The sequence below is a fragment of the Microtus oregoni genome, unplaced genomic scaffold (assembly GCF_018167655.1).
Source record: "Microtus oregoni isolate MIOR12 unplaced genomic scaffold, Mior012 000004F_ref0000308, whole genome shotgun sequence".
Lineage (NCBI taxonomy): Eukaryota > Metazoa > Chordata > Mammalia > Rodentia > Cricetidae > Microtus > Microtus oregoni.
The window spans coordinates 43,882,161-43,905,399 of NW_024543063.1; the positions used below are offsets into that span (position 1 = coordinate 43,882,161).

The 23,239-nt window shown below is 38.7% G+C and overlaps 1 protein-coding gene across 1 annotated transcript in view; it reads left to right on the plus strand.

The window, feature by feature from the left end:
* Phlpp2 (PH domain and leucine rich repeat protein phosphatase 2) overlaps nucleotides 1-23,239 on the plus strand; it is a 77,772-nt gene that overhangs the window by 6,463 nt on the left and 48,070 nt on the right. Inside the window, exon 2 of the mRNA XM_041649856.1 lies at nucleotides 1,005-1,288. Coding sequence (XP_041505790.1) covers nucleotides 1,005-1,288 — 284 coding nt within the window. The remainder of the gene's footprint in view (nucleotides 1-1,004; nucleotides 1,289-23,239) is intronic.

Here is a 23,239-nt window from a genome sequence, read left to right on the forward strand (position 1 = left end):
GCCCATTGTGAAAACACAGGCAAATGGTGACTTTTAAAAACTATTTGTTGTTGTTTCATTTTTGTTTGTGTTTTGAAACAGTCTCAATATGTAGTCCAGGCTGCTCTGGAATTCATTTATGTAGGTTAAGTTTTCTTTACACTCTAGAAACCCTCCATGCTCTTCGGCCTGACTGCTGCATTATACATATGCCCCACCTTGCTTGGCTGGAAATTTTTATATTGGCTCGTAACAGTTGTTTTGCTTTAAGATAGCTTGACTTCACAGTATGTATGTGAATTTCACATACCGTGGTTATAAAATGCCAGCAGTAATTGTCTTGAAGCATGCCAGGAATGGGAAGGAGATTTGTGTTACCAGACTGTGCTTACTGCACTGTGCATTTATTTGGACTGTGAGGTCGAGAAAGTCTGTATTGCCAGATCAGAGTGGGGAGGTTTTATCAACCCACTTCTTTGTGTGCAAGGCTTAATTTACATGTATCAGATTCAATCTGAAATTAATTAGTAATTATTATTTCTGTTTTTTTACAATTTAAAAACAACCACCAGCCGCACACCTTTAATTCCAGCACTCGGGAGGCAGCGGCAGGAGGATCTCTGAATTTGAGGCCAGCCTGGTCTACAGAGTGAGTTCCAGGACAGCCAGGGCTGTTCTCAACACAGAGAAATAAACTCTGTCTCAGAAAAAACAAACAAACAAACAAAACCCTTTTGAAATGAATAAAAACATAATATTCCAAAGTCAACCAGACCCAGAGACTAAGTGAGAATTGTCATTCAAATCAGAAACTTGAAACTTCACATTAAATATTACATTTCTCAGTACTATATATGTTTTATGCCCTGCATCTTGCTTTTAGTTGATTCTGGATGTAGTCAAGTTGACCAAAAAGATTAGCTACCACAGAAGGGATGCTAGGGCAGTTGTGAGTGTAAGGACTGAACACATGTAATTCAGACAAATGTTTTTGTTTATAATTTCTTTCTTTTGATGTTTTTTAGAGAAATATGAAACACAATGGGAACAGAAACTGTTTGAATAGAAGAAGTAGGTTTGGTTCTCGAGAAAGAGACTGGCTGAGAGAAGATGTGAAGAGAGGCTGTGTTTACCTTTATGGAGCAGACACGACCACTGCCACTACAACCTCCACCTCTTCTTCTTCCTCCACATCCTCCTCTTCTGACTTACATCTTGTCCTTTGCACAGTAGAGACACCAGCATCAGAAATATGTGCTGGAGAAGGAAGAGAAAGTCTCTATCTACAGCTTCATGGAGACTTGGTCAGGTGAGATCTGAAGGGTTTTCTTCTTGTTGATGTTTTGTTTTGAGTCAGGAGTGTCCCTGTGCCTTTTGGTGGTCTCAAACTCACAAGTCTTCTGTCCAGCCTCTTCAGTGCTAGGATTGTAGGCATGCACTATTACTCTGAGCTGAGCTGAGTCTTAACTGTGATCCTTCTGTGATATTAGTAACATGCATTTCTGATTGGAGGTGGGCTTTAGAATTATAATCACACTCTGTAACTTATGGTGATTTTGGAGTCAATGGGCATGAAAAAGATTTGTCTTTGGAATATTTAATGATTTTTAAAAATTGCCGTTTTTTTTTATGTAGTATATCCACATGTTTATGTATGTACATGTAGAGGGCCAGAGGTTGATGTCAAGTGTATTCCTCTATTTTTAAAGATTTATTTTTATTTTTTATTGTGTTTAGGTATGTGTGTTTGCATGTGTGTATGTGCACATGAGCTGCCTATCCGTGTGCTGGGAACCTAACTCAGGTACTCTGGAAGAGCAGTGAGGGTGGTTAACTGCTAAGCCGTCTCTCTAGTCCCTGTTTTTTGAGATAGCTGCTCAACCTGGAACTCACCAACTGCTAGACTGGCTGGTCATTGAGCCCTGGACTGTGTCCACCAGGCACTGTCCCCTAGTGCTAGTGTCACAGGCATGTGTCTGTCATCATACCTGGCCTGTGCGTGGGTGCTGGGGCTCCAAACTCAGGTCTTCATGCTCACATGGTAGATACTTTACTGACTGAGCATCTTCCTAGACTCTCATTTTATGATTCTAGAGTTTAACGCTATAATGAAGGAAAACTTGATAGTTCTTCTATTTGGTCCTACATACAAATTTAAACATTTAAAAAGTTACCTTTGGGGAAGTGTAAATAGAACAAAATTGAAGTGTACAAAAGGGTACAGAGTGAGAGGTCCTCCATCGGTCAGTCCTCAGCCATCCAGGCCTTTTCATTGTTCTTATCAGTTTGTTATACATCCAAGCATACATGCTCTTGCCTCTAGATTCACATTTTAAAAACAATGGTGCTGTATATGACACATTGTTGACTTCATATCTGAGATATTTCCATTTTCATATAAACATAATTTATTTAATGACTACATGACTATCCCACTTTATGGGTCACCATAGTTTTAACTAATCTCCCTTAATCTCTCATTATGGATCTTAGCCTGCTACCCGTTTTTAGCACAGCAGACAATGCCACAGCTGAATTCCTATGTGCCTGCTGTCTCACAGAGAAGTGTCTCTCTGGAGGCTAGGCCCATAGACTTGGTCAACGGATAGGACCATTTATAATTTTGATAAATATTTTCAACTTCTTCATAAAGGTTATATTTCCATCTAAAATATAAAAATATGGGGCTGGAGAGAATACTTGACTGCTCTTCCAGAGGATCTAAGTTCTTTTCCTAGCACCTACATGGTGGTTCTCAACTGTCTGTGACTCCAGTTTCAGGGAATCCAACACCTTCTTCTGGCCTCCTTGGGAATCAGGCATGTACATGGTGCATAGGCAAACATGTAGACAAAACATGCATACATACAAAATAAATTCTTAATTAAAAAGATCCCTGAAATAGAATATAAAAGTATACCCATTTCTTTCTCTCCGAAATGTTTTAACATTTATTTATTTATTTATTTATTTATTTATCAATTTATTTATTTATTTTAGTTTCTTGGGATAGGATTTCTATTTGTAAACACCCTGGCTGTCCTGGAACTCACTGTAGACCAGACTGGCCTTGAGCTCATGGAGATCCTCCTGCCTCTGCTCCTGAGAGCTGGAATTAAAGGTGTGTGCCGCCACAACCTAGGTAGCATTAAGTTTTATATGTAAGTGTAGACATATACTCTTGCATGAGTTGAACCTGCTTATAAAGGATAATAGTTATCAATTTTTGTTTGTTCATTTATTTACTTATGGTTCTGGGTTTAAACCGAAGGCCTCAAACATTAGACAAGCACTGTACACTGAGCTTTCCAAAGAAAATTGTTTTTCAAGCCTACTCGAAGCTGAAAAGGAAGTTTTTTGTTTGTTTTTGAGACACGGTTTCATATAGCTGAAACTGGCCTTGAATTTCTGATCTGCTCTCTACCAAATGCTAGGATCAGAGGTGGGCACCACCATTAACAGGCTCAAATAGGAATTTTGCTATTCTGTCGTTTTAGTATTTATTTCTCTTAATGGGTGAAGTTGAACATATTTGCACAAGCTCAATGTGTCATGAATTTTTTATAAATATTGATAAAAATAGTTGTATAGTTTTCTAATGTGCATTTGGACTCTTTAATTCAATTTAAAAAAGCATTCGTCCTTTAAATGTTTCCCTCTAGTTTTCTGCTCGTCCCAGTAGTACACACTCCTCTAGAAACAGAATTCCAAGCTGTGGATTGAACATTATTGAAGTGCAGTGGAGAAGTGAGGCTACTCACACCTTAGAGGTGTGGTAATAGTAGTAACACCGTTAGCTGAGCCAAAAGCTGACGCCTCTTTAAAAGTGTGAATTGAGGTTTACTGTGTATTCCTTTTAGGATCTGGTTGAAATCCTGAAAAAGTAGATTAGCATTTGAATGGTTTTTTTTTGTTTGTTTGTTTTCAAGTTACCGACATTTCCTAAATCCTTTGTGTAACAAAAGGATCAGACTGGGTGATCCTTAGGCTCCTCTAACTCTTAACACTGGTTCTGATCTAATTTTATCAGATGGAAAGCCTCGACCTGGATTATAGCAGATGGTGGTAGATGGTGCTCACTTACTCACTCATTTATTATTGTTTGCATTGGAAGATGCCAGGAATGTGAAGAAACACCCCCTCCATTACTTTGTTCCCACTAGTTGTGTAATTAGTTAAGAATTCAAATGTGACATGGTTTATTTACATATGAGAATGTAAACTGTAATTAAGGTGGAATGTTTATCTGTTAACCCTGTAGCTTTGATCATTAATAGTGAAGTATCTCTTTGAAGATATAATTTATTAGAAAATATTTAAAACACTATTGAATTTAGGATGAACAGAATGAGCATGCTTTCATTACTGGAGTAAAAGCTCAAGCAAGACCTTAGACATCCAAGGATGAGGAAGAGACTGCCCGGTTCCAATTGTGATTATTTGTGCTAGTCAGTACTGTTAGTATATTATTCATTTTCTCATCGCAATTTACAAGAATTTTGATGTAGTCTCATTTCTTTCATGTGAGGAAGATTGATGCTTTGACCAGCCCAAGGTCGGGCAGATACTGCTAGGCAGTTGAAATGACTGACATTTAAGGTGCCTGATGGATTTTCTTCCGAGTAAAAGGTCTTGGAGTAGAGGAGCTGGCACAGCTGCTCCTCTTACCCAGTTTTACTGTCCAATCATGTTTGCTTCCGGATCTTTAGGTCTCTTACGTAGTTGTTAATTACTTGCTCTCTGTTCTTCTATTATCTAATCTGGAGTAGGTCCTTTCTTCAGAATAGCCCTTGTAAAGTAATTGATAATCGCTGAGGTGGTATTGTTTTTGAGAACCTCTTTTGCTGATTACCGAAGTGTTCTGTGTGCTCATTGAACACATTTTGAAAAATGAAAAGGCATAAAGAGAAATAACAGTATTTAATGTATATGCCTTATGTAGATTACCTCATTAAATCCAGTCTTGTGAAGGAAACAGTTTCTATTGTATAGGCATAGTAAATGATATTTGAGGGATTAAGAGTAATCAGCTAGAAAGTGGTTGAATTGGAGTTTGAACCCTGGCATTCCAGCACCAAATCCCATCCTCACAACCTATATTGGTAACTTTTTTTTCACCAGATAATTTATTATTACACACACACACACACACACACACACACACACACAATTTTTAATAATTACATATTTGTGCTCATATCATATATTCAATTTTATATCCTTATTCTCTTAGTATAAGATCATCTTAATTTTATTGTTATTAAGACTTTAAACACCAGTTTTAATAGTTTCAGGCTATTCTTTCTTACAGGTATGTTCTGAGTTGTTTAAAAATTGAATGCTGGAGCCGGGCGGTGGTGGCGCACGCCTTTAATCCCAGCACTTGGGAGGCAGAGTCAGGTGGATCTCTGTGAGTTCGAGACCAGCCTGGTCTACAAGAGCTAGTTCCAGGACAGGCTCCAAAACCACAGAGAAACCCTGTCTCGAAAAACCAAAAAAAAAAAAAAAAATTGAATGCTGGGAACCAGGGAGATCTTAGCTCAGTATGAAAGGTACTTGCTGTCAAGCCTGACAAATTAGATCTCTGATATTCATATAGTAGACATGCATACCATGGTATATATTTACACACACACTAAATGTAAACTTTTTGCTTTTTTTTTTTTTTGAGACAGGGTCTCTTTTTGTAACATTTGGCCATCATGGAACTCACTCTGTATACCATTCTGGCCTCAAAGAGATTTGCCTGCTTCTGCCTCCCAAGTGCTGGGATTAAAAGTACGCACCACCACCACCTGGCTTTTTTTTTTTTTTTTGAGAGCAAAGCTAGGTGTGTTACCTGTGATATCAGTATTTGGGAGGTGGAGGCAGGAAGATAAGAGTTCTTGGCCATCCTTCAGCTACACATGAAATGGGAGGCCAGCCTGGGCTACCTGAGACCTTATCTCCAAAACTGATAAAATAATTGAAATTTGATATACAGTAGTAGCTTAGGTTGTATCATGGAATGGAAAAGTATGGTTCAAATCATGTTCCTGACAGTTTGCCATGCAAGTATATAATGTTCTGTGTCTTACGGATTTGTAGAATGGAGAATATTTTCATTGTTTATCATGATGATTAAATCCATTGCACCTGATATGAAAAATGATGACTTAAGCTGGGTGGTGGCACACGCTTTTAACCCAATACTTGGGAGACAGAGACAGGTGGATCTCTGTGAGTTGGAGGCCAGCCTGGTCTACAGAGCAAGTTCTAGGACAGCCAGGGCTGTTACACAGAGAAACCATATCTCAAACAAAAAACAAAGCAAAAATAAAAAATACAGATTCTAATTCAGAAGATCTCGGATAGTCTCAGGTCGTACTTCTAATATGTTTGATTGGTTGTTTTTGCTAGATACGGTTTTTCTATGTAGTTTTAGTTGGCCAGGTACTCTTTATATTGCTCATTGTGGCCTTGAACTCACAGCAGTCCTCCTGCCTCAGCCTTGCCTTCTGAGTGCTCGAGTCACAGGCATTCATCACCACACTTGACTCTCGAGATAGTAGCCCTGCTAAGCTCCTCAATATCAATGAAATAAAACACTTAGAATGTTGTCTGGTACTCATACATACCACCCCACCCAGGGCTGCTTGTGTGCTAAGCATGTGCTCAAACCACTGAGCTTTTTTCCTAGCCTAGTGCTTAGTAAATATTATGTCCGTGGGTTATTTCAAATCATTCAACTCTTAGAAATAGTGCTGTGCTAGCTAAACCACTGCTTGTGAACCTGGAAAAAATATTTACCTTTCAGTCTACTTATTTATCTATTTTACTGTTTCCTTCTTTCAACAACAGGCTTGTGTGGTGGTTTTAATAAGAATGGCCTCCAGAAGCTCATATATTTGAAACTTAGTCACCAGGGAGTGGTCCTGTTTGAAAGGATTAGAAGGATTAGGAGGTGTGGCCTTGTGGAGGAAGTATATCACTGGGGATAGGTTTTGAGGTTTCAAAAGCCCATGTCGTAGTGTGTGGGTGCACCCCTCGTGGTCCTGAGTTCCTTGCTCGTGCTCGGTCTCCTTCTGCTCCTGATTTGGACCTTGAGATTTCTGTCCGGTGCTCCCATGTGGGTCTCTGTCTCTGTCTCCTTTCATCGCCTGATGAAGGTTAATATTCTTGAGGATGCCTATGTGTTTGTCTTTGGATTCACCTTCTTATTTAGCTTCTCTAGGAACATGAATTATAAGCTCAATGTCCTTTATTTATGGCTAGAAACCAAATATGAGTGAGTACATCCCATGTTCCTCTTTTTGGGTCTGGCTTACCTCACTCAGGATAGTGTTTTCTATTTCCATCCATTTGTATGCAAAATTCAAGAAGTCCTTGTTTTTTACTGCTGACTAAGACAATGGGGATGTTCTATTGGGAACTCACCAAGGCCAGCTGGCCTAGGTCTGAAAAAGCATGGGATAAATCCGGACTAGCTGAACATAGCGGACAATGAGGAATACTGAGAATTCAAGAACAATCGCAGTGGGTTTTTGATCCTACTGCACGTATTGGCTTTGGGGGAGCCTAGGCAGTTTGGATGCTCACCTTATGAGACCTGGATAGAGGTGGGCAGTCCTTGGGCTTCCCACAGGTCAGGGAACCCTGATTGCTCTTAGAGCAGATGAGGGAGGGGGACTTGATCGGGGGAGGGGGAGGGAAATGGGAAGCGGTTGCGGGGACGAGGCAGAAATCCTTAATAAATAAATAAATTAAAAAAAAAAACAAAAGCCCATGTCAAGCCCAGAGCCTCTTTCTGCCTAGGGATCAGAATGTAGCTCTCAGCTAGTGCTCCAGTACCTGCCTACACATGGTCCTGTTCCACATCATGATAATAATGGACTCTGAAACTGTATGCAAGCCACCAGTTAAATGCTTTGCTTTTGTAAGAGTAGGTCATGGTGTCTTGTTGTCTGAGTTTCTGTCCTGCCTGGTTTCTGTCCTCCCACCAGGCCCCACAGCTGTTTAGCCCTGAAGAAATTACACAGAGGTCTCCATAAGTTATAAACTGATTGGCCCATTAGCTCAGGCTTTGTGTTAGCTCTTATAACTTATATTCACCCAGTATTCTAGTATATATTAGCCACATGACTCAGTACCTTTTTCAGCAGGGCAGGTCACATCTTGCTTCTTCGGTGTCTGCGGAGGAACCGGCTTCTTCCCAGAATTCTTCTGTTCTCACTGATCCGCCTCTACTTCCTGTCTGGTTGTCCTGCCTATACTTCCTGCCTGGCTACTGGCCAATCAGCATTTATTTAAAACGTAACTGACAGAATACAGAATTTTCCCGCACCAGTGTCTCTTCACAAACAGAATAGGGACTGAGACATCTTGTGACTCAGTGTACTGGAAGGGTTACTTACAGACTTATAGAATTGTAACATTTGGAAGACCCTTTAAGAGATCATCTACTAATGAAAGAAACAAATCTGCCCAACCCAATAACACCTTCATATCCATTATATCCTTCATATATGTGTGCTAGAGTAGGTTTTTTTGATTGTCTGATTGCTGGGAAGTTAATACCAGCGTTTATGGGGGTAGTGGTAGAAAAGCTTAATATCACATATGTGTGGCATACAGATTATTCTGTCCCCAAATCCGTTTATTTTCATTTGTTTTGTAAATGTGGAATAGTTTCTGTAGTTGACAGATGGCAAAGTTGCATTTGGGACAAAAGTATTTCCTTCCTGGTGTAGTCTTTACCTTGTGCTGTTTGGCCTGCCCTTTTTCAGATTTGCTGTTTAAGCAGCAAATGACTCATCAGCAAAGCTTAGTGCAATCATTTCCTTCAATCTGAAGTGTTGTAATAAGATCATACATAATGAAAACAGATTGCCCTTTGACTCTGTCTTATATGACTAAGATGGTAAGTGTTTGATAGCCATCTTTTTAAGGTAAGCTCTGCGAAGTAATAGGATGTTTATAGCAGAAGATAATGCTGGAAGGATTTGGATTCCTGAGTTCTAATCTTTCAATCACTTCTGAGTGACTTTCTATAGGTCATCAAAAGTTTGTTTTATATAGATAGATACACACCTATTAGACACACACATCTATATCTGTACACATGCATTTTCTTTTTTTCAATGCAGTGATGAGGATCAAACTTAGGGCTTTGTAGATGTATACTCTCTACTACTGAGCTAAATTCTCATCCCTCTTTCCCACATTTTGGAAGGCAGCTATGCTCACCACTATACCACCAACGCTCTTTCCCACATTTTGAAGTAGAGTGAGATTCTGTTTCTGGATATGTACCAGACTGTTGCTAAAATAGAGGAGAAGATTTGTCTTTGTATTTCACATGTCAGTCCTCTGTTTCTAAGATGGTGACCCATATAGCCCAGGCTGGCCTTGAACTTGCCTTGTAGCCAAGAATGACTTTGACCAGGAGTGTCACCTACCATCAACTATCTCCTCCTCTTATCACCCCTGTGCTGGTTACAGGTTTGTGCCACTATGCCTGGCTTTCAGTACTATTTTAAGACTTTAAAAGAGAAAATGTGTTAGGCAGCAGAGCTAGCTCAGTCATTACTGTCCTGTAAATAGTAACCAAGAAGTAAATACAAGCATGAGGACCTGTGTTAGATCCCTAGCCCAAGTAACATAACTGAGCATGGTGGTGCCAACTTGTATTCTGAGTTCTGGAGATGTGGAAATGGGTTGATCTCTGAAGCTCACTGCCCAGCTATTCTAGTCTACTTGGTGAGTCTTGGCTAATGAGAGACTCTGTCTCATAAAAAGATAATAGAGAATAGTACTGGAAGAATAGTGCCCAATGTTGTCCTCTGGCTATTAAATATGCAGACACGTGAACATGCAGCCATATACATATACCTGCACACACGAATATGCAGTGTGTTATATATTACAGGATCAATATAGATAATTTTTATTTTTAAACTTTCTTTTGCATTTTAATACTTATAAAATCAGCATACATCTTACAGTTGATAGCAGTAATAGTTTGATAGTGTAGTTAATTGGCAGTGATTTTTCTCTCTTAATGTCTGTTCTGACACTATCTGGTTAGCTACAGTCCTTTTGACACTGGACTCACCAGGGTTAATGCTGGCTTGAGAAATTAAGAGCTAGTCCCTGTTTGGTGGGTAGTGCAGGAGTCACAATATGTGAAATCCCTTCAATTAAAATTTACTGACATTAAAACATTTTGCCCAGTTTTATACTTTAAAAAGCCCTTTTCACAATAAGTAAAAATCAGCATGTATTTTGGCTCAGAGTATCTCTATTTTTTCTGTGGAAGGAATAAAAATTGTATTTTTAAAAAAAAGGAGGAAGAGGAGAGCTAGGAAGATGGCTCTCCTGGTGAATGCTACCAGTTGATTCCCAGGACCCTTATGGTAGAAGGAGAAAATTGACTTCTGCAAGTTGTCCTCTGACCTCCACATGTGTGCCATGTGTATGCCTGCTCCCCTACTCCATGCACAGGCACAAACTAAATAAATGTAATAAAAATTAAAAAAAAATCCCCCAAAGGGCATGGTTGGTCAAGCAAGAATGCCTTTATTTGAGGACATGTATAGGATCAAGATACATTCTATACATGCATGAAATTGTAAAAGAATAAATGAAACATACACACACAAGTACACACAAACAAGAATGTTCTTATTTCAGAATGGAGCAGCTCTTTTGGGGTCCCTAGTTTGCCTGCATTTCTGAATAACTAAATATAGATTGGAAGTTCCCATGAACTGCTCAAGTCCAGTAGTTCTCTGGAAGACTCAGCGAATTGGGAAAAGTACTGTGGGCAGGATTATAGTTTGGATATAAAGGATGCAAATCAGAACTGCAACTGAAGAGAAGCAGGGCAGGGTCTGGGAGGATCCCCATTCTGGGCTTCTGTGCCTTGTGTTTACAAACTTCAACCCATTCCCCTCCAACCACAATGAAGTGTTTTACCAACTAGGAAACTTTACAGTACAAAGTATCTGGGCTTTGTAAAAAAGGGTTGATTGACTAACTCAGTGTCCACATGTCTGATCTAATCTGCAACCCCTTTGGTTCACCTGTCTGAATCAGGTTGGCCTAGAATCCCAACCCTTTAGTCACATGGTTGGTTGTTCTGGTAATAGGATCCCATCCTGAGTAATTTTCTTTCTTAGCATAAACTCAGGTAAATAACAAAGGCCCTCCTTGGAATCTGCCTTCTAAGAACCAGGGACAAGGCCAGCCTTGATCTTTGATACACAACTGTGGTACTTTAAAAAATAATGTATCTTTCAAGAGTTATATAATAGATGTAATAAAATACAATCATTTAAGACAATCTTTTAGGGTCCATGGAGTGAATTGACACAGGAAGTGCTTTGAGTTATTTTCTACGTAAATTATTTTAGCAAATTATCATCAAATAATTAGCAAAAAACATATAGTTTTTCTTTAAAAATTGGTTTTGTAATGAAATAGACAAATTCAAATGTATTGTCATTGTGTTCTAGTTGTGACCCTTTGAACTTCATTTTTCTTATTTCTGATATAGGCATAGCTTTGTAATACTCTGTGTGATACCAGAGATACCTTCAGGATAGCATGAGGTAGGAATTATCCCTTTTATTGCAATTGGAATTATTCTCTGTATTTTCAATTGTTCTTTGCAGATTTTATCATCAAAAATGACTGGGGAGCAAATTGTAATCTGAATTCAGTGTAGGGAACAAAGTGGATGTGTTAATTCTTATGTGGGATTTTCATAGTGTGTGCATTTGCTTCCCATTGTTAACTAGAACTCTGCATTTGTTTGGTGTTTTAGAAACAGGTTCTCACTGTGTATTTCAGGCTTGCTTGGAACCCATGATCCTCTTGTCTCTATCTGGATTGTAGGAATTTTTGGGATGGTAGATGGCATTGCAGTTTGTAACAACCTGTCTGGGTAGAACTCATTTTGGGTTGGGGAGGGAGCGGTTGCTGGGGATTGATCTCAGGGCCTTACTCCTACTAGGCAAGTGCTCTGCCACTGAGCCACAGTTTTAACCCCTAACTAGAATTGTTAGGAAATATACTTACTGAACTGTACTCAAGTCTGAACTGGAACATTGTTTAGAATGGCTAAATACAGAACACTGTTGGCAAAGGGATATAATCTGCTATCATGGCATTTCTGCCTGCCTGGCTAGCTGGTGTGGTGAGAACTTAGAATTCATGCATGTTCAGGTTTACAGGGATCAGTTGTTTCACCATCAGAGCAGTAATAGAAGTGGTTCAAATGCTGACTCTTCTATTTTGCAGCATGTAATTTCTCTTTAATTTGTGAAAGATTTAACAAATAGCTGGTAACCAGCCTGCAAAACTTTTGAAACTTTGGAACAAAAAATTGATGTGTAAGTGTATTACCTCCTTTCCTTCCCCCATATTCTCTACTCTTTAAAGCAAAGGAACCTAATGAGAAAATGGAATTAGTCTTTCACCTTACTCGTTCTTGTACTTCCTGAGATATTACTTATTATCAATTTATGTTACAGTAATGAGAGCAGATTGTGGAGGTTCTCATGATTTTTTTTTTTCATCCAACCCAGGAAAATGCTTTTGTTGGCAGGAATGGTATATAAAGAGGGTTTCCCAAATCTGCAAAGCTTACATTTGGGCTGGTAATTTGATCATGCAAAATACATCAGAATTGGATGTTTCTATTTTGGTCTCTTTCTAGAGGAAAATAAGAAAATTAAGCAAGTGAAAGAGTTAGCTTTAAAGTATAGTTACGGGAGTCAGCAAGATGGCTCAGTGGTAAAGGCACTTGCCCCACAAGGCTAACAATGTGCATCTGATTCCTAGATCCAGTGGTGGAAGGAGAGAACCAGAGTCCTGAAACTGCCCTCTGACCTACACATGTACCCCCTCCAAAAAAATGAAATGTATTAATTATTAATATGAGATAATCTTGTGGAATTTTGATATTGAAATATCAAAATCCTGGAGGGAGTAGAGTCAAGGGAGAATTTGCATTATATATAGAAGATGTCTCTGTAGCATGAATAATAAAAACCCAGAGACAGTTACTGGGGTTCACCCTGAAAATCAGAAAAGCAAAGCAGTCAGCCACTGGCTCCTACCTCTACCTCAGGCCAAAAATTGGCGATATCCTGTCTCCACAAATACTCAGATTGAGACTGAGTTGAGACGTCTTCTCCCATTTTATATTCCTCTCTAATGCTGGAATTAAAGGTGTGCACCAATACCGTCCATCCTCTGTGGCAAATTAGTACTGCTGCTGGGATTAAAGGTGTGTTGTGCCACCGCTGCCTGGCCTGTATGGCTGACTAGTGTGGCCGTTTTACATTCTGATCTTGAGGCAAGCTTTGTTTATTAAAATACAAATGAAATATCACTACATGTCTTAGCTTAGATATTTCAATTTAAGTTGTAAGAGAATGATAGTGGTTATATAACCTGTTGGTTTGTACAGGTGCCTCTTATGCCTGTAACAGGAATGCTCTCATTATTGAGCATCTTGATGTATTAAGATTCTTTTTGATATTTGGACCAGGTCTACCAATGTGAATTCTACCTGTGCTTGGTCTCATTCAGAGGGGCCACTTGTTCTAGCAAGTCTGATCCTTTGATAGGATGTTGTAAGTTCTCCTTGATCACTTTAAATTACATGTATTCATTGTATGTACTGTGTGTGCTCACATTTTCTTACACCATAGTACTCGTGTGTAGATAAGAGGACAACTTCAGGATTAATTCTGTCCTTCCATCTTTGGATCCTGGCAAGTGCCTTTAGCTGTTGGACCATGTTGCTGACCCTATACATTCTTCTGAAAATTTGTCTTTATCTTGCTGATCTCTGGAATTAGTTGTCTAGCCAATCTAACCAAATCAGTGAGCTCCAGGCTCAGTGAGAGTTGGTGTCTCAAGAAAAAGAAAAGGAAAAAAAAAAAAGAAAAAGAAACAAAACAAAAATAAGGTACATTGAAAATAAGGGGGAAATGTGTAGAAAGGGAAACAGCACCCACTGTCTAGTTTCACACACATACACCCTTTTTGTTGTTGTTTTTTGCTTTTAGTTTTTGAGACAGTTTCTCTGTACAGCCTTAGAACTCAGAGATCTACCTGCCTCCGGAGTGCTGGGATTAAAGGCATGTGCTACCATGCCCAGCTAAAATCCTTCTTTTAAAGAAAAATTCTGGGTTAGGTTGGGAAAATACCTACTGTTGTCACAGACCTTGGTGAGCTTTTATTTTCTTTGATTAAGGATTAATGGATACTTTTACTCTGAAAAGTTTCTTTTCTATTAAATTCAGTCAGCACGGTGGCCCACACTTAATATCCCCACAGTTGGGAGATGGAGACAGCAGGACTACTGCAAGCTTGAGGGGAATCTGGGTTATGTAGCGAGTACCAGGCCAGCTAGTGCTACATAACAGGGCCTTGTCTCAGAAAAAACTACACTATCTAAATAAATAATAATATAAAAGCTCAGTCCTTCTGTGTCTTTATGGGCTCTATTCCCCGTCCCCTTTCTTAGTAGCAGTAATAGTTTTATCTGAGTTTATTTTACAGTTTCTGGCACGAGAGGATCATATTGAGCTGGACATGGATGGCAGCACAATGTTTAGAATTCCAGTGCTTTGGAGGCTGAGGCCGAACTGTCAGGAGTTGTAGGCTAGCATGGGTTGTAACAGCGAACACAACAAAAAACTAAGCTGAGCAGGAGGAAGGCAAGGCCAGGTGTTGGTTTATTTTTGGTGTGCTTTGTACAGCAGTTTAGACTCTTTGTTTCTTATTTTGATGCAGGTGTTTATATGTAGCTTTTGTAGTGATTACTGTTTTCATTATAGTTTTTACTTAAATCTTGTTGCTCAGCGTTTTATAGTTATTCAAATATAAAAGACTGACCTTCATATCTTTTGTCCATACAGAGAAGTATATTATATTTCTTTTCTTGTTGTTGTTGGTTTATTATTATTATTATTATTATTATTATTTTTGATTCAAGGTCCCACTTTATAGCCCTGGCTGTCTTGGAACTCATTATGTAGACAGGATATCCTGATTCAGTTCCTTCTGCCTCTGCCTCTTGAGAACTGGGACTAAAGGTGTGCACCATTCTACTTGGCCAACTTAGTTAGGCTTTCTGTTGCTGTAAAGAGACACCATGACCATATTAACTCTATAAAGGAAAGCATTTAATTGGAGCTGAATTACAGTTGAGAGATTAGCCCCCTGTCATCATGGTAGGGAGGATGGTGGCATACAGGAGGCCATGATCCATGAGAGGCAGCTGAGAGTTCTACATCTGGATCAGTAGGCAGCAGAAAGAGTAAGTGATCCACTGGGCCTACCTTGAGCTTCTCAAACCTCAAACACCACCTACAGTGTCATACTTCCTCCAACAAGGCCATACCTCCTAATAATGTCACTTTCTGTGAACCTATGGGTCCATTTTCATTCAAACCATCACACTGGCTTTATTTTTCTAATCAATATAATTACTAGATGCTCTTTAAGACCTCTTGAAGGTACATAGACTTTGATGTAGTGCTTGTTTAGTGTTTTTTTTCAAGTAGAAGAGATACTCTATTTTTAATCTAATTAAAACGTAATGCCAATCTTAATTGTTTTTATTGAGTTATATATCTTTCTCCCCTCCCCTCCCTTCCCTTCCTCTTCCTTTCTACCCTTTTCCATGATCCCCATGTTCCCAATTTACTCAGGAGAGCTTGCCTTTTTCTACTTCCCATGCAGGTTAGATCCATGTATATCTCTCTTAGGGTCATCTTGGTTGTCTAGGTTCTTTGGGATTGTGAGTTGTAGGCTGGTTTTCCTTTGCTTTATGTCTAGAAGCCACTTAGGAGTGATTACATATTATATTTGTCTTTCTGGGTCAGGGTTACCTCACTCAATATGATGTTTTATAGATCCATCCATTTGCCCACAAATTTCAAGATGCCATTATTTTTTTCTGCTGTGTAGTGCTCCATTGTGTAAGTGTACCACATTTTCCTTACCCATTCTTCGATTAAGGGACAAACGTTTAGGTTTTTACCAAGTTCTGGCTATGAAAAACAATGCTGTTATAAACATAGTTGAGCATGTGTCCTTGTGGTTTGATTGAGCATCCTTTGGGTATATACCCAAAAGTGGTATTGCTGGGTCTTGAGGTAGGTTGTTCCTATTTTCTGAGAAATTGGCATACTGATTTCCAAAGTGGCTGTACCAGTTTGCACTCCCACCAGCAATGCAGGAGTGTTCCCTTTACCCCATGTCCTCTCCAACATAAGTTGTTATCAGAGTTATTTTGATCTTGGTCATTCTTACAGGTGTAAGATCGAATCTCAGAGTTGTCTTGGTTTGCATTTCTCTGATGACTTAGGATGTCGAACATTTCCTTAGTGTCTTTCAGCCATTTTAGATTCCTCTGTTGAGAGAGTTCTCTGTTTAGGTCTGTACTCCATTTTTTTAATTGGATTATTTGTTCTTTTGATGACCAATTTCTTAATTTCTTGGTTTTTTTTTTTTTTGTATATTTTGGAGATCAGCCCTCTGTCTGATGTGGGGTTGGTGAAGATTTTTTTCCATTCTCTAGGGTGCCATTTTGTCTTGTTGACTGTGTCCTTTGCTTTACAGAGGCTTCTCAGTTTCAGGAGGTCGCATTTGTTAATTGTTTCTCTCAGTGTCAGTGCTCCTGGGGTTAAATTTAGGAAGTGCCAATGCGTTCAAGTGTACTTCTCATTTTCTCTGCTGTGAGGTTCAGTGTGGTTGGTTCTGTGTTGAAGTCTTTGATCCATTTGGACTTGAGTTTGTGCATGGTGATAGATATGGATCTATTTTCATTCTTCTACATGTTGATATCCAGTTATGCCAGCAACTTTTGTTGAATTTGCTTTCTTTTTTCCATTTTATATTTTTTGCCTCTTTGTCAAAAATCAGGTGTTAGGTGTGTGGATCTATATCCTGATCTTCACTTTGGTTCCATTGGTCCTCCTGTCTGTTCTTATGCCAATACCAGGCTGTTTTTAGTACCGTAGCTCTGTAGTGGAGTTTGAAGTCAGGGACTGTGATGCCTCCAGAAGTTCCTTCATTGTACAGGTTTTTACTTTTCCATATGAAGTTGAGTATTGTTCTTTTGAGGTCTGTGAAGAATTTTGATGGGCACTGCATTGAATCTGTAGATTGCTTTTAGTAAGATTGCCATTTTTTCTATATTAATTTTCCCTACTCAAGAGCATTGGAGATCTTTCCATTTTCTAGTGTCTTCTTCAATTTCTTTCTTCAAAGATTATAAATTCTTTTCATGCAGGTCTTCTACTTGTTTGGTTAGAGTTACTCCAAGATATTTTATGTTATCTGTGGCTATTGTGAAGGGTGATGTTTCTCTGATTTCTTTCTCAGCCCATCTGTATAAAGGAGAGTTACTGATTTTTTTTCAAGTTAATCTTATATCCTGCTACATTACTGAAAGTGTTATGAGTTGTAGAAGTTCCTTGGTAGAATTTTTGGGGTCACTTATGTAAACTGTCACATCATCAGCAAATAGTAAGAGTTTGACTTCTTTTTCAATTTGTATCCTCTTGATCTCTTTTTGTTGTCTTATTGCTCTAGCTAGAACCTTAAACACTATATTGAATAGATATGGCGCGTGTACAACCTTATCTTATTCCTGGTTTCAGTGGGATTGCCTTGAGTTTCTCTTCATTTAGTTTGATGCTGGCTGATGGCTTGCTGTATATTGCCTTTATTATGTTTAGGTATGTTTCTTTTATTCCTGCACTCTCCAAGACCTTTGCATTTTGTCAAAAGCTTTTTCAGCATTTAATGAGATGATCATATGTTGTTTTTTTTTTCCTTTCAGTTTGTGTATATGGTGGATTATAATGACAGATTTTTGTATATTGAACCATCCCTGCATCTCTGGGATGAAGCCTACTTGGTCATAATGGATAATTTTTTTGATGTGTTCTTAGATTTGGTTTGCCAGATTTTTATTGAGTATTTTTGCATCAGGGTTTATGAGTAAGATTGGTCTGTAATTCTATTTCTTAGTAATGTCTTTGTGTGGTTTGGGTAATTGTAGTCTCGTAAAAAGAGTTCAGTAATGTTCCTTCTCTTTCTATTGTGTGGAACAATTTGAGGAGTATTGGTATTAGTTCTTTGAAAATCTTGTAATTCTGTGCTGAAACCATCTGGTCCTATGCTTCTTTTTTTGGTAGGGAGACTTTTGATGACTGTTTCTATTTCTTTAGCAGTTATAGATCTATTTAATTTGCTTATCTGGTCTTGATTTAATTTTGGTAAGTGATATTTATCCAGATAATTGGCCATTTCCTTTAAGTTTTTCAGTTTCGTGGAATACAGGTTTCCCAAATATGACCTAATGATTTTTTTTTTAATTTTCTCTGTGTCTTGTTATCCCTCCTTTTCATTTCTGATTTTGTTAATTTGGATATTCTCTGCTCCCTTTTGGTTAGTTTGGATAAAAGTTTATCTATTTTGTTGATTTTCTCAAAGAACCTACTCTGTCGCATTGATTTTTTTTTTTGTATTGTTTTCTTTGTTTCTATTTTGGTGATTTCAGCTCTCAATCTGATTATTTACTGCCATCTAGTCCACGTGGGTGAATTTTCTTCTTTTTGTTCTAGAGTTTTCAGGTGTTCTGTTAACTCACTAGTGTGGATTTTTTCCAGCTTCTTTATTTAGGCATTTAGTGCTATGAATTTTCTTCTTAACACTGCTTTCATTGTGTCCCATAGATTTGGGTATGTTGTGTGGTCATTTTCATTGAATTTTAGGAAGTCTTTGATTTCTTCCTTTATTTCTTCCTTGACCCATTGATATTTTAAATGAACATTGTTTAATTTTTATGTGTTTGTGGCAGTTCTGGAATTAGTGTTGCTGTTGAATTCTAATTTTAAGTCATGGTGATCCGGTAAGATACATGGGGTTATTCCAACTTTTTTGTATCTCTGGAGGTTTGCTTTGTTAACTAATATGTGCTCAATTTTTCGAGAATGTTCCATGAGGTCCTGAGAAGAAGGTATATTCTTTTATGTTTGGATTGAATATTCTATAGATGTCTGTTAAGTCTGTTTGATTCATAGCATCTGTTAATTCCCTTATTTCTCTGTTAATTTTCTGTCTGATGAAGTGTCCAGTGGTGAGAGTGGGATGTTGAAGTCACCCATTATTAGTGTATGTAGTTTAATGTGTGATTTAAGCTTTAGAAGTGTTTCTTTTACATATGAGGGTGCTCTTGTATTTGGGGCATAGATATTAAGTATTGATTTCCACTTGATGGATTTTTCCTGTGACTAATATGAAATGTCCTTTTTGTCTCTTTTGATTGATTTTAGTTTGAAGTCTTTTTTTGTTAGATATTAAACTGGCTATACTAGCTTGTTTCTTAGGTCCATTTGATTGGAAAATTTTTTCCCAGCTTTTTACTCTGAGGTGATGTCTGTCTTTGATATTGAAATGTGTTTCTTGTATGTGGCAGAAGGGTGGATTCTGTTTTGTATCCAATCTATTTAGCCTGTGTCATTTTATAGGTGAGTTGAGCCTATATTGAGGGTTATTAATGATCAGTGATTGCTAGTTCCTATTACTTTAGATTTCGTCGTTGGTGATGTTATTGTGTGTGTTTTTCCCTTCTTTGGGATTTGCTGCTGTTAGATTATCTATTGTCTGTTTTTGTGGATGTAGCTAATTACCTTGGGTTGGAGTTTTCCTTCTAGTACTTTGTGTAGGACTGGGTTGTTTTTTTTTTTTCTTTTTTCTTTTTTTTGTTTTTTCGAGACAGGGTTTCTCTGTGGTTTTGGAGCCTGTCCTGGAACTAGCGCTTGTAGACCAGGCTGGTCTCGAACTCACAGAGATAGGACTGGGTTTTTTGGCTAGGTGTTGGTTCAATCTGGTTCTGTTATGGACTATCTTGTTTTGTCCGTCTGTGGTGATTGAAAGTTTTGCAGGGTAGAGTAGTCTGGGCTGGCATCCGTGATCTCTTAATGTTTGGATAACGCTTGACCAGGACCTTCTGGCTTTCATTGTTTCCATTGAGAAGTCAGGTGTAATTCTGATAGGTCTGCCTTTTATTTGTTATTTGGTCTTTTTCATTTGAAGCTCTTAATATTCGTTCTTTATTCTGTATATTTAGTGTTTTGATTATTATGTGGCAAGGGGACTTTCTTTATTGGTCCAGTCTATTTGGTGTTCTATAAGCTTCTTGTATCTTTATATACATAGCTTTCTTTAGGTTGGGAAAGTTTGTGCTTTTGAGTTGGACTTCTCCTTCTATCTTTATTATTCTTAGGTTTGGTCTTTTCATGGTGTCCCATATTTCCTGGATATTTTGTGTTAAGCTTTTGTTAGATTTAATTTTTTTTTGACTGATGAGTCTATTTCCTCTATTGTATCTTCAGCGCTTGAGAGTCTCTCTTCCATCTCTTGTATTCTGCTGTTTATGGTTGCATTTGTGATTCCTGATCATTTTCCCATATCTGCTGTTTCCAGAATTCCCTCAGTTTGTGTTTTCCTTTCTGTCTCTCAGTTTTCAAGTCTTGAATCATTTTTTTTCATCTGTTTGCCTGCTTTTTCTTGGTTTTCTTTTAAGGGATTTGTTAATTTCTTCTAATTTTTTGTTGGTCTTTTCCTTCATTTTTTGAGGAAATTTTTTATTTTCTCTTTAAGGGCCTCAAACATTATCCTACAATTATTTTTTAGGTTATTTTATTCTGCTTCATCTATATTTGTGTGTTTAGGTTATTTTATTCTGCTTCATCTATATTTGTGTGTTTAGGTTATTTTATTCTGCTTCATCTATATTTGTGTGTTTAGGTTATTTTATTCTGCTTCATCTATATTTGTGTGTTCAGGTCTTGCTGTTGTAGAGCCACCAGTTTTTGTTGGTGTCATGTTGACCTTTGTAGTGTTGAGTGTGTTCATATTTTGTCTACCCATCTTTTTCTCTGATTGGTGTAGTTGGGTTGTGTCTCTGGTGATTAATCTTCCTGATGCCAGTGGTCCAAGGCTCAGAGGTCACTCCTTGTGGTGCAGTGGGGGCCATTGTTCCAGTCACTCCATAGGTCTCTTGGTGTTCCCGGAGGTCACTAAGGGTTCCGGAGGTCACTAGGGGTTCCCGGGGGTTGCTCTGCAATCTCTGTGGTCGTTCAGGCCAGCTCACACTGAGGTCTCTGGCTCCGGCTTACTCCTGGCTTGGACCCAGTCTGACAGAGCAGCTCTAACTCAGGCCTGCTTCCTCAGCAGTTGCTCCCTTGTACCTACTCCTGTGGTGGTTGCTGACTTGGGCCTGTTCCTGAGGATGTCCCAGAATCAGGCCTGCTCCAATGGAGGTCCCTGGCTTGGGTCTTGTCCCTCAGAGGTCTCTGGTTTGCACCTGCTCCCTTGGTGGTCGCTCCCTTGTACCTGCTCCTGCAGAGGTCACTGGCTTGGGCCTGCTCCTGTGGAGGTTGCTGGCTCGGGCCTTGCAGTCTTAATTTTTTACATTTATTTGTGTGCATGCCTGTGTGTGTGTGTGTGTTGTTGTGGACACATGTATGCCATTGTGAGCATGTGGAGGTCAGAGGACAACTTGTGGGAGTTAATTCTCTCCTTCTACCCTGTCGTTCCCAGGAATCACACCCAGGTGGATCATGCTTTGTGGCAGGACCTTGTCTTTACCATTTCACTGACCTCAATCCTAAATTGTTTTGGAACTACAGTCGTCAGTATTGGGACACATTACATGCAAGATATTTTGCTAAGTGCTTTACATGTTATATTGCTCTTGTTGTAAGAAAGATAGTCTTAGTAGCAACCCTATGAATTCGATTTTCATTCTTTTTATACTAGCAAGGAATTTAATACAGGAAGATTAAATAAGCAGGGGCAAGCAGAACTGAGTCTCCAGATCAGGCATTCTGACTTTTCAAGCCTGTATATTTAGCTACTCCATCTATTACTATTTGCTTTTTGATGAAAAGAATTATCAGAAGATATAGAAATAATATATTATGCTCTTTGGAGTGTTTTGGGGGACCTGCCACCCAGCTCCCAAATGAATTACACACGGAGTCTTACTCTGTTTATAAATGTCCAGCCTTAGCTTGGCTTGTTTCTTGCCTGCTTTCCTTAACTTACATTATCCCACCCACCCATTGGCCTATGTGTTTTTCCCATTCTCTTACTTCTTTAAATCTAACTCTTACTCTATGGGTTGCTGTGTAGCTGGGTGACTAGCCCTTAGTGTCCTCCCCCTTCTCAGGCTACTACTCTGACCACTTTTCCCAGTTTTCTCCTTTGTATTCTCTCTGCCTGCCAGCCCTGCCTATCCTTTCTCCTCCCTTGCTATTGGCTGTTCAGGTGTTTATTAGACCATCAGGTGTTTGAGACAGGTAGAGTATCACAGCTTCACAGAGTTAAACAAATGCACATAAACAAAAGTAACATACCTTAAAATAGTCCCAACAAAATCAGTCTGCTATTGAGACTGCTGAAACCCCTTCAGTCCACATAGATAATGGTCATTTCTTTTTCTTCTATATTTTCAAAGTATCCTAAATTTGACTTAAAATGCAAAATTACTAGGAGCTTTAGCTTTTAATCTGGGCCTCATAGTAGAATGGTTTATTACGTCATTCATTCCTAGCTCTTTTGAAGATATTTTCTGTAAAGTGAATGGAGACATACGGTCCCTAGAGCAGAGCAGGCAACAAATTCTACATCTGTGTTTGTGTATATGCTTATTTGAAATTAGTTATGGTGAATATAACTCTTTATATTATACATTTTTGTTATTGTTGTTTCTGCCTTTAAGTTTAGATCAGAAGTGGTCAGAGGATACCAGGAGCCCTCTGAGACTCTCCCCATTTTTTTTTTTGTTTGTTTGTTTGTTTGAATCAGGGTCTCATGACTCAGTTGACTTCCAGTTCTTAATCCTCAGGCCTCATTATCTCATTATCGTGCTAGGATTTTGTGACATGTACTAGCCGACTTGCTTCTGAGATTCTTTAAAGAGGTTTTGAGGTTGAGACCACTCTATAACATAGTATCTATTTTCCTTTTCACTTGCAGTCCCTTGTGAGGATGCAGTGTTGTTTTCCAGAACCTGCATGGCTGCTATTCCCATGTACTGACTGTAGAAGGAGATACTAAATTTTAGTTGTTTTCTGTTAAACCATCTGATAAGAAATTTCTTAAAAAATGACCACGCATGGTGACATATGTCTGTAATTCCAGCACTTGGGAGGCAAAGGCTGGAGGATCAGAAGTTTAA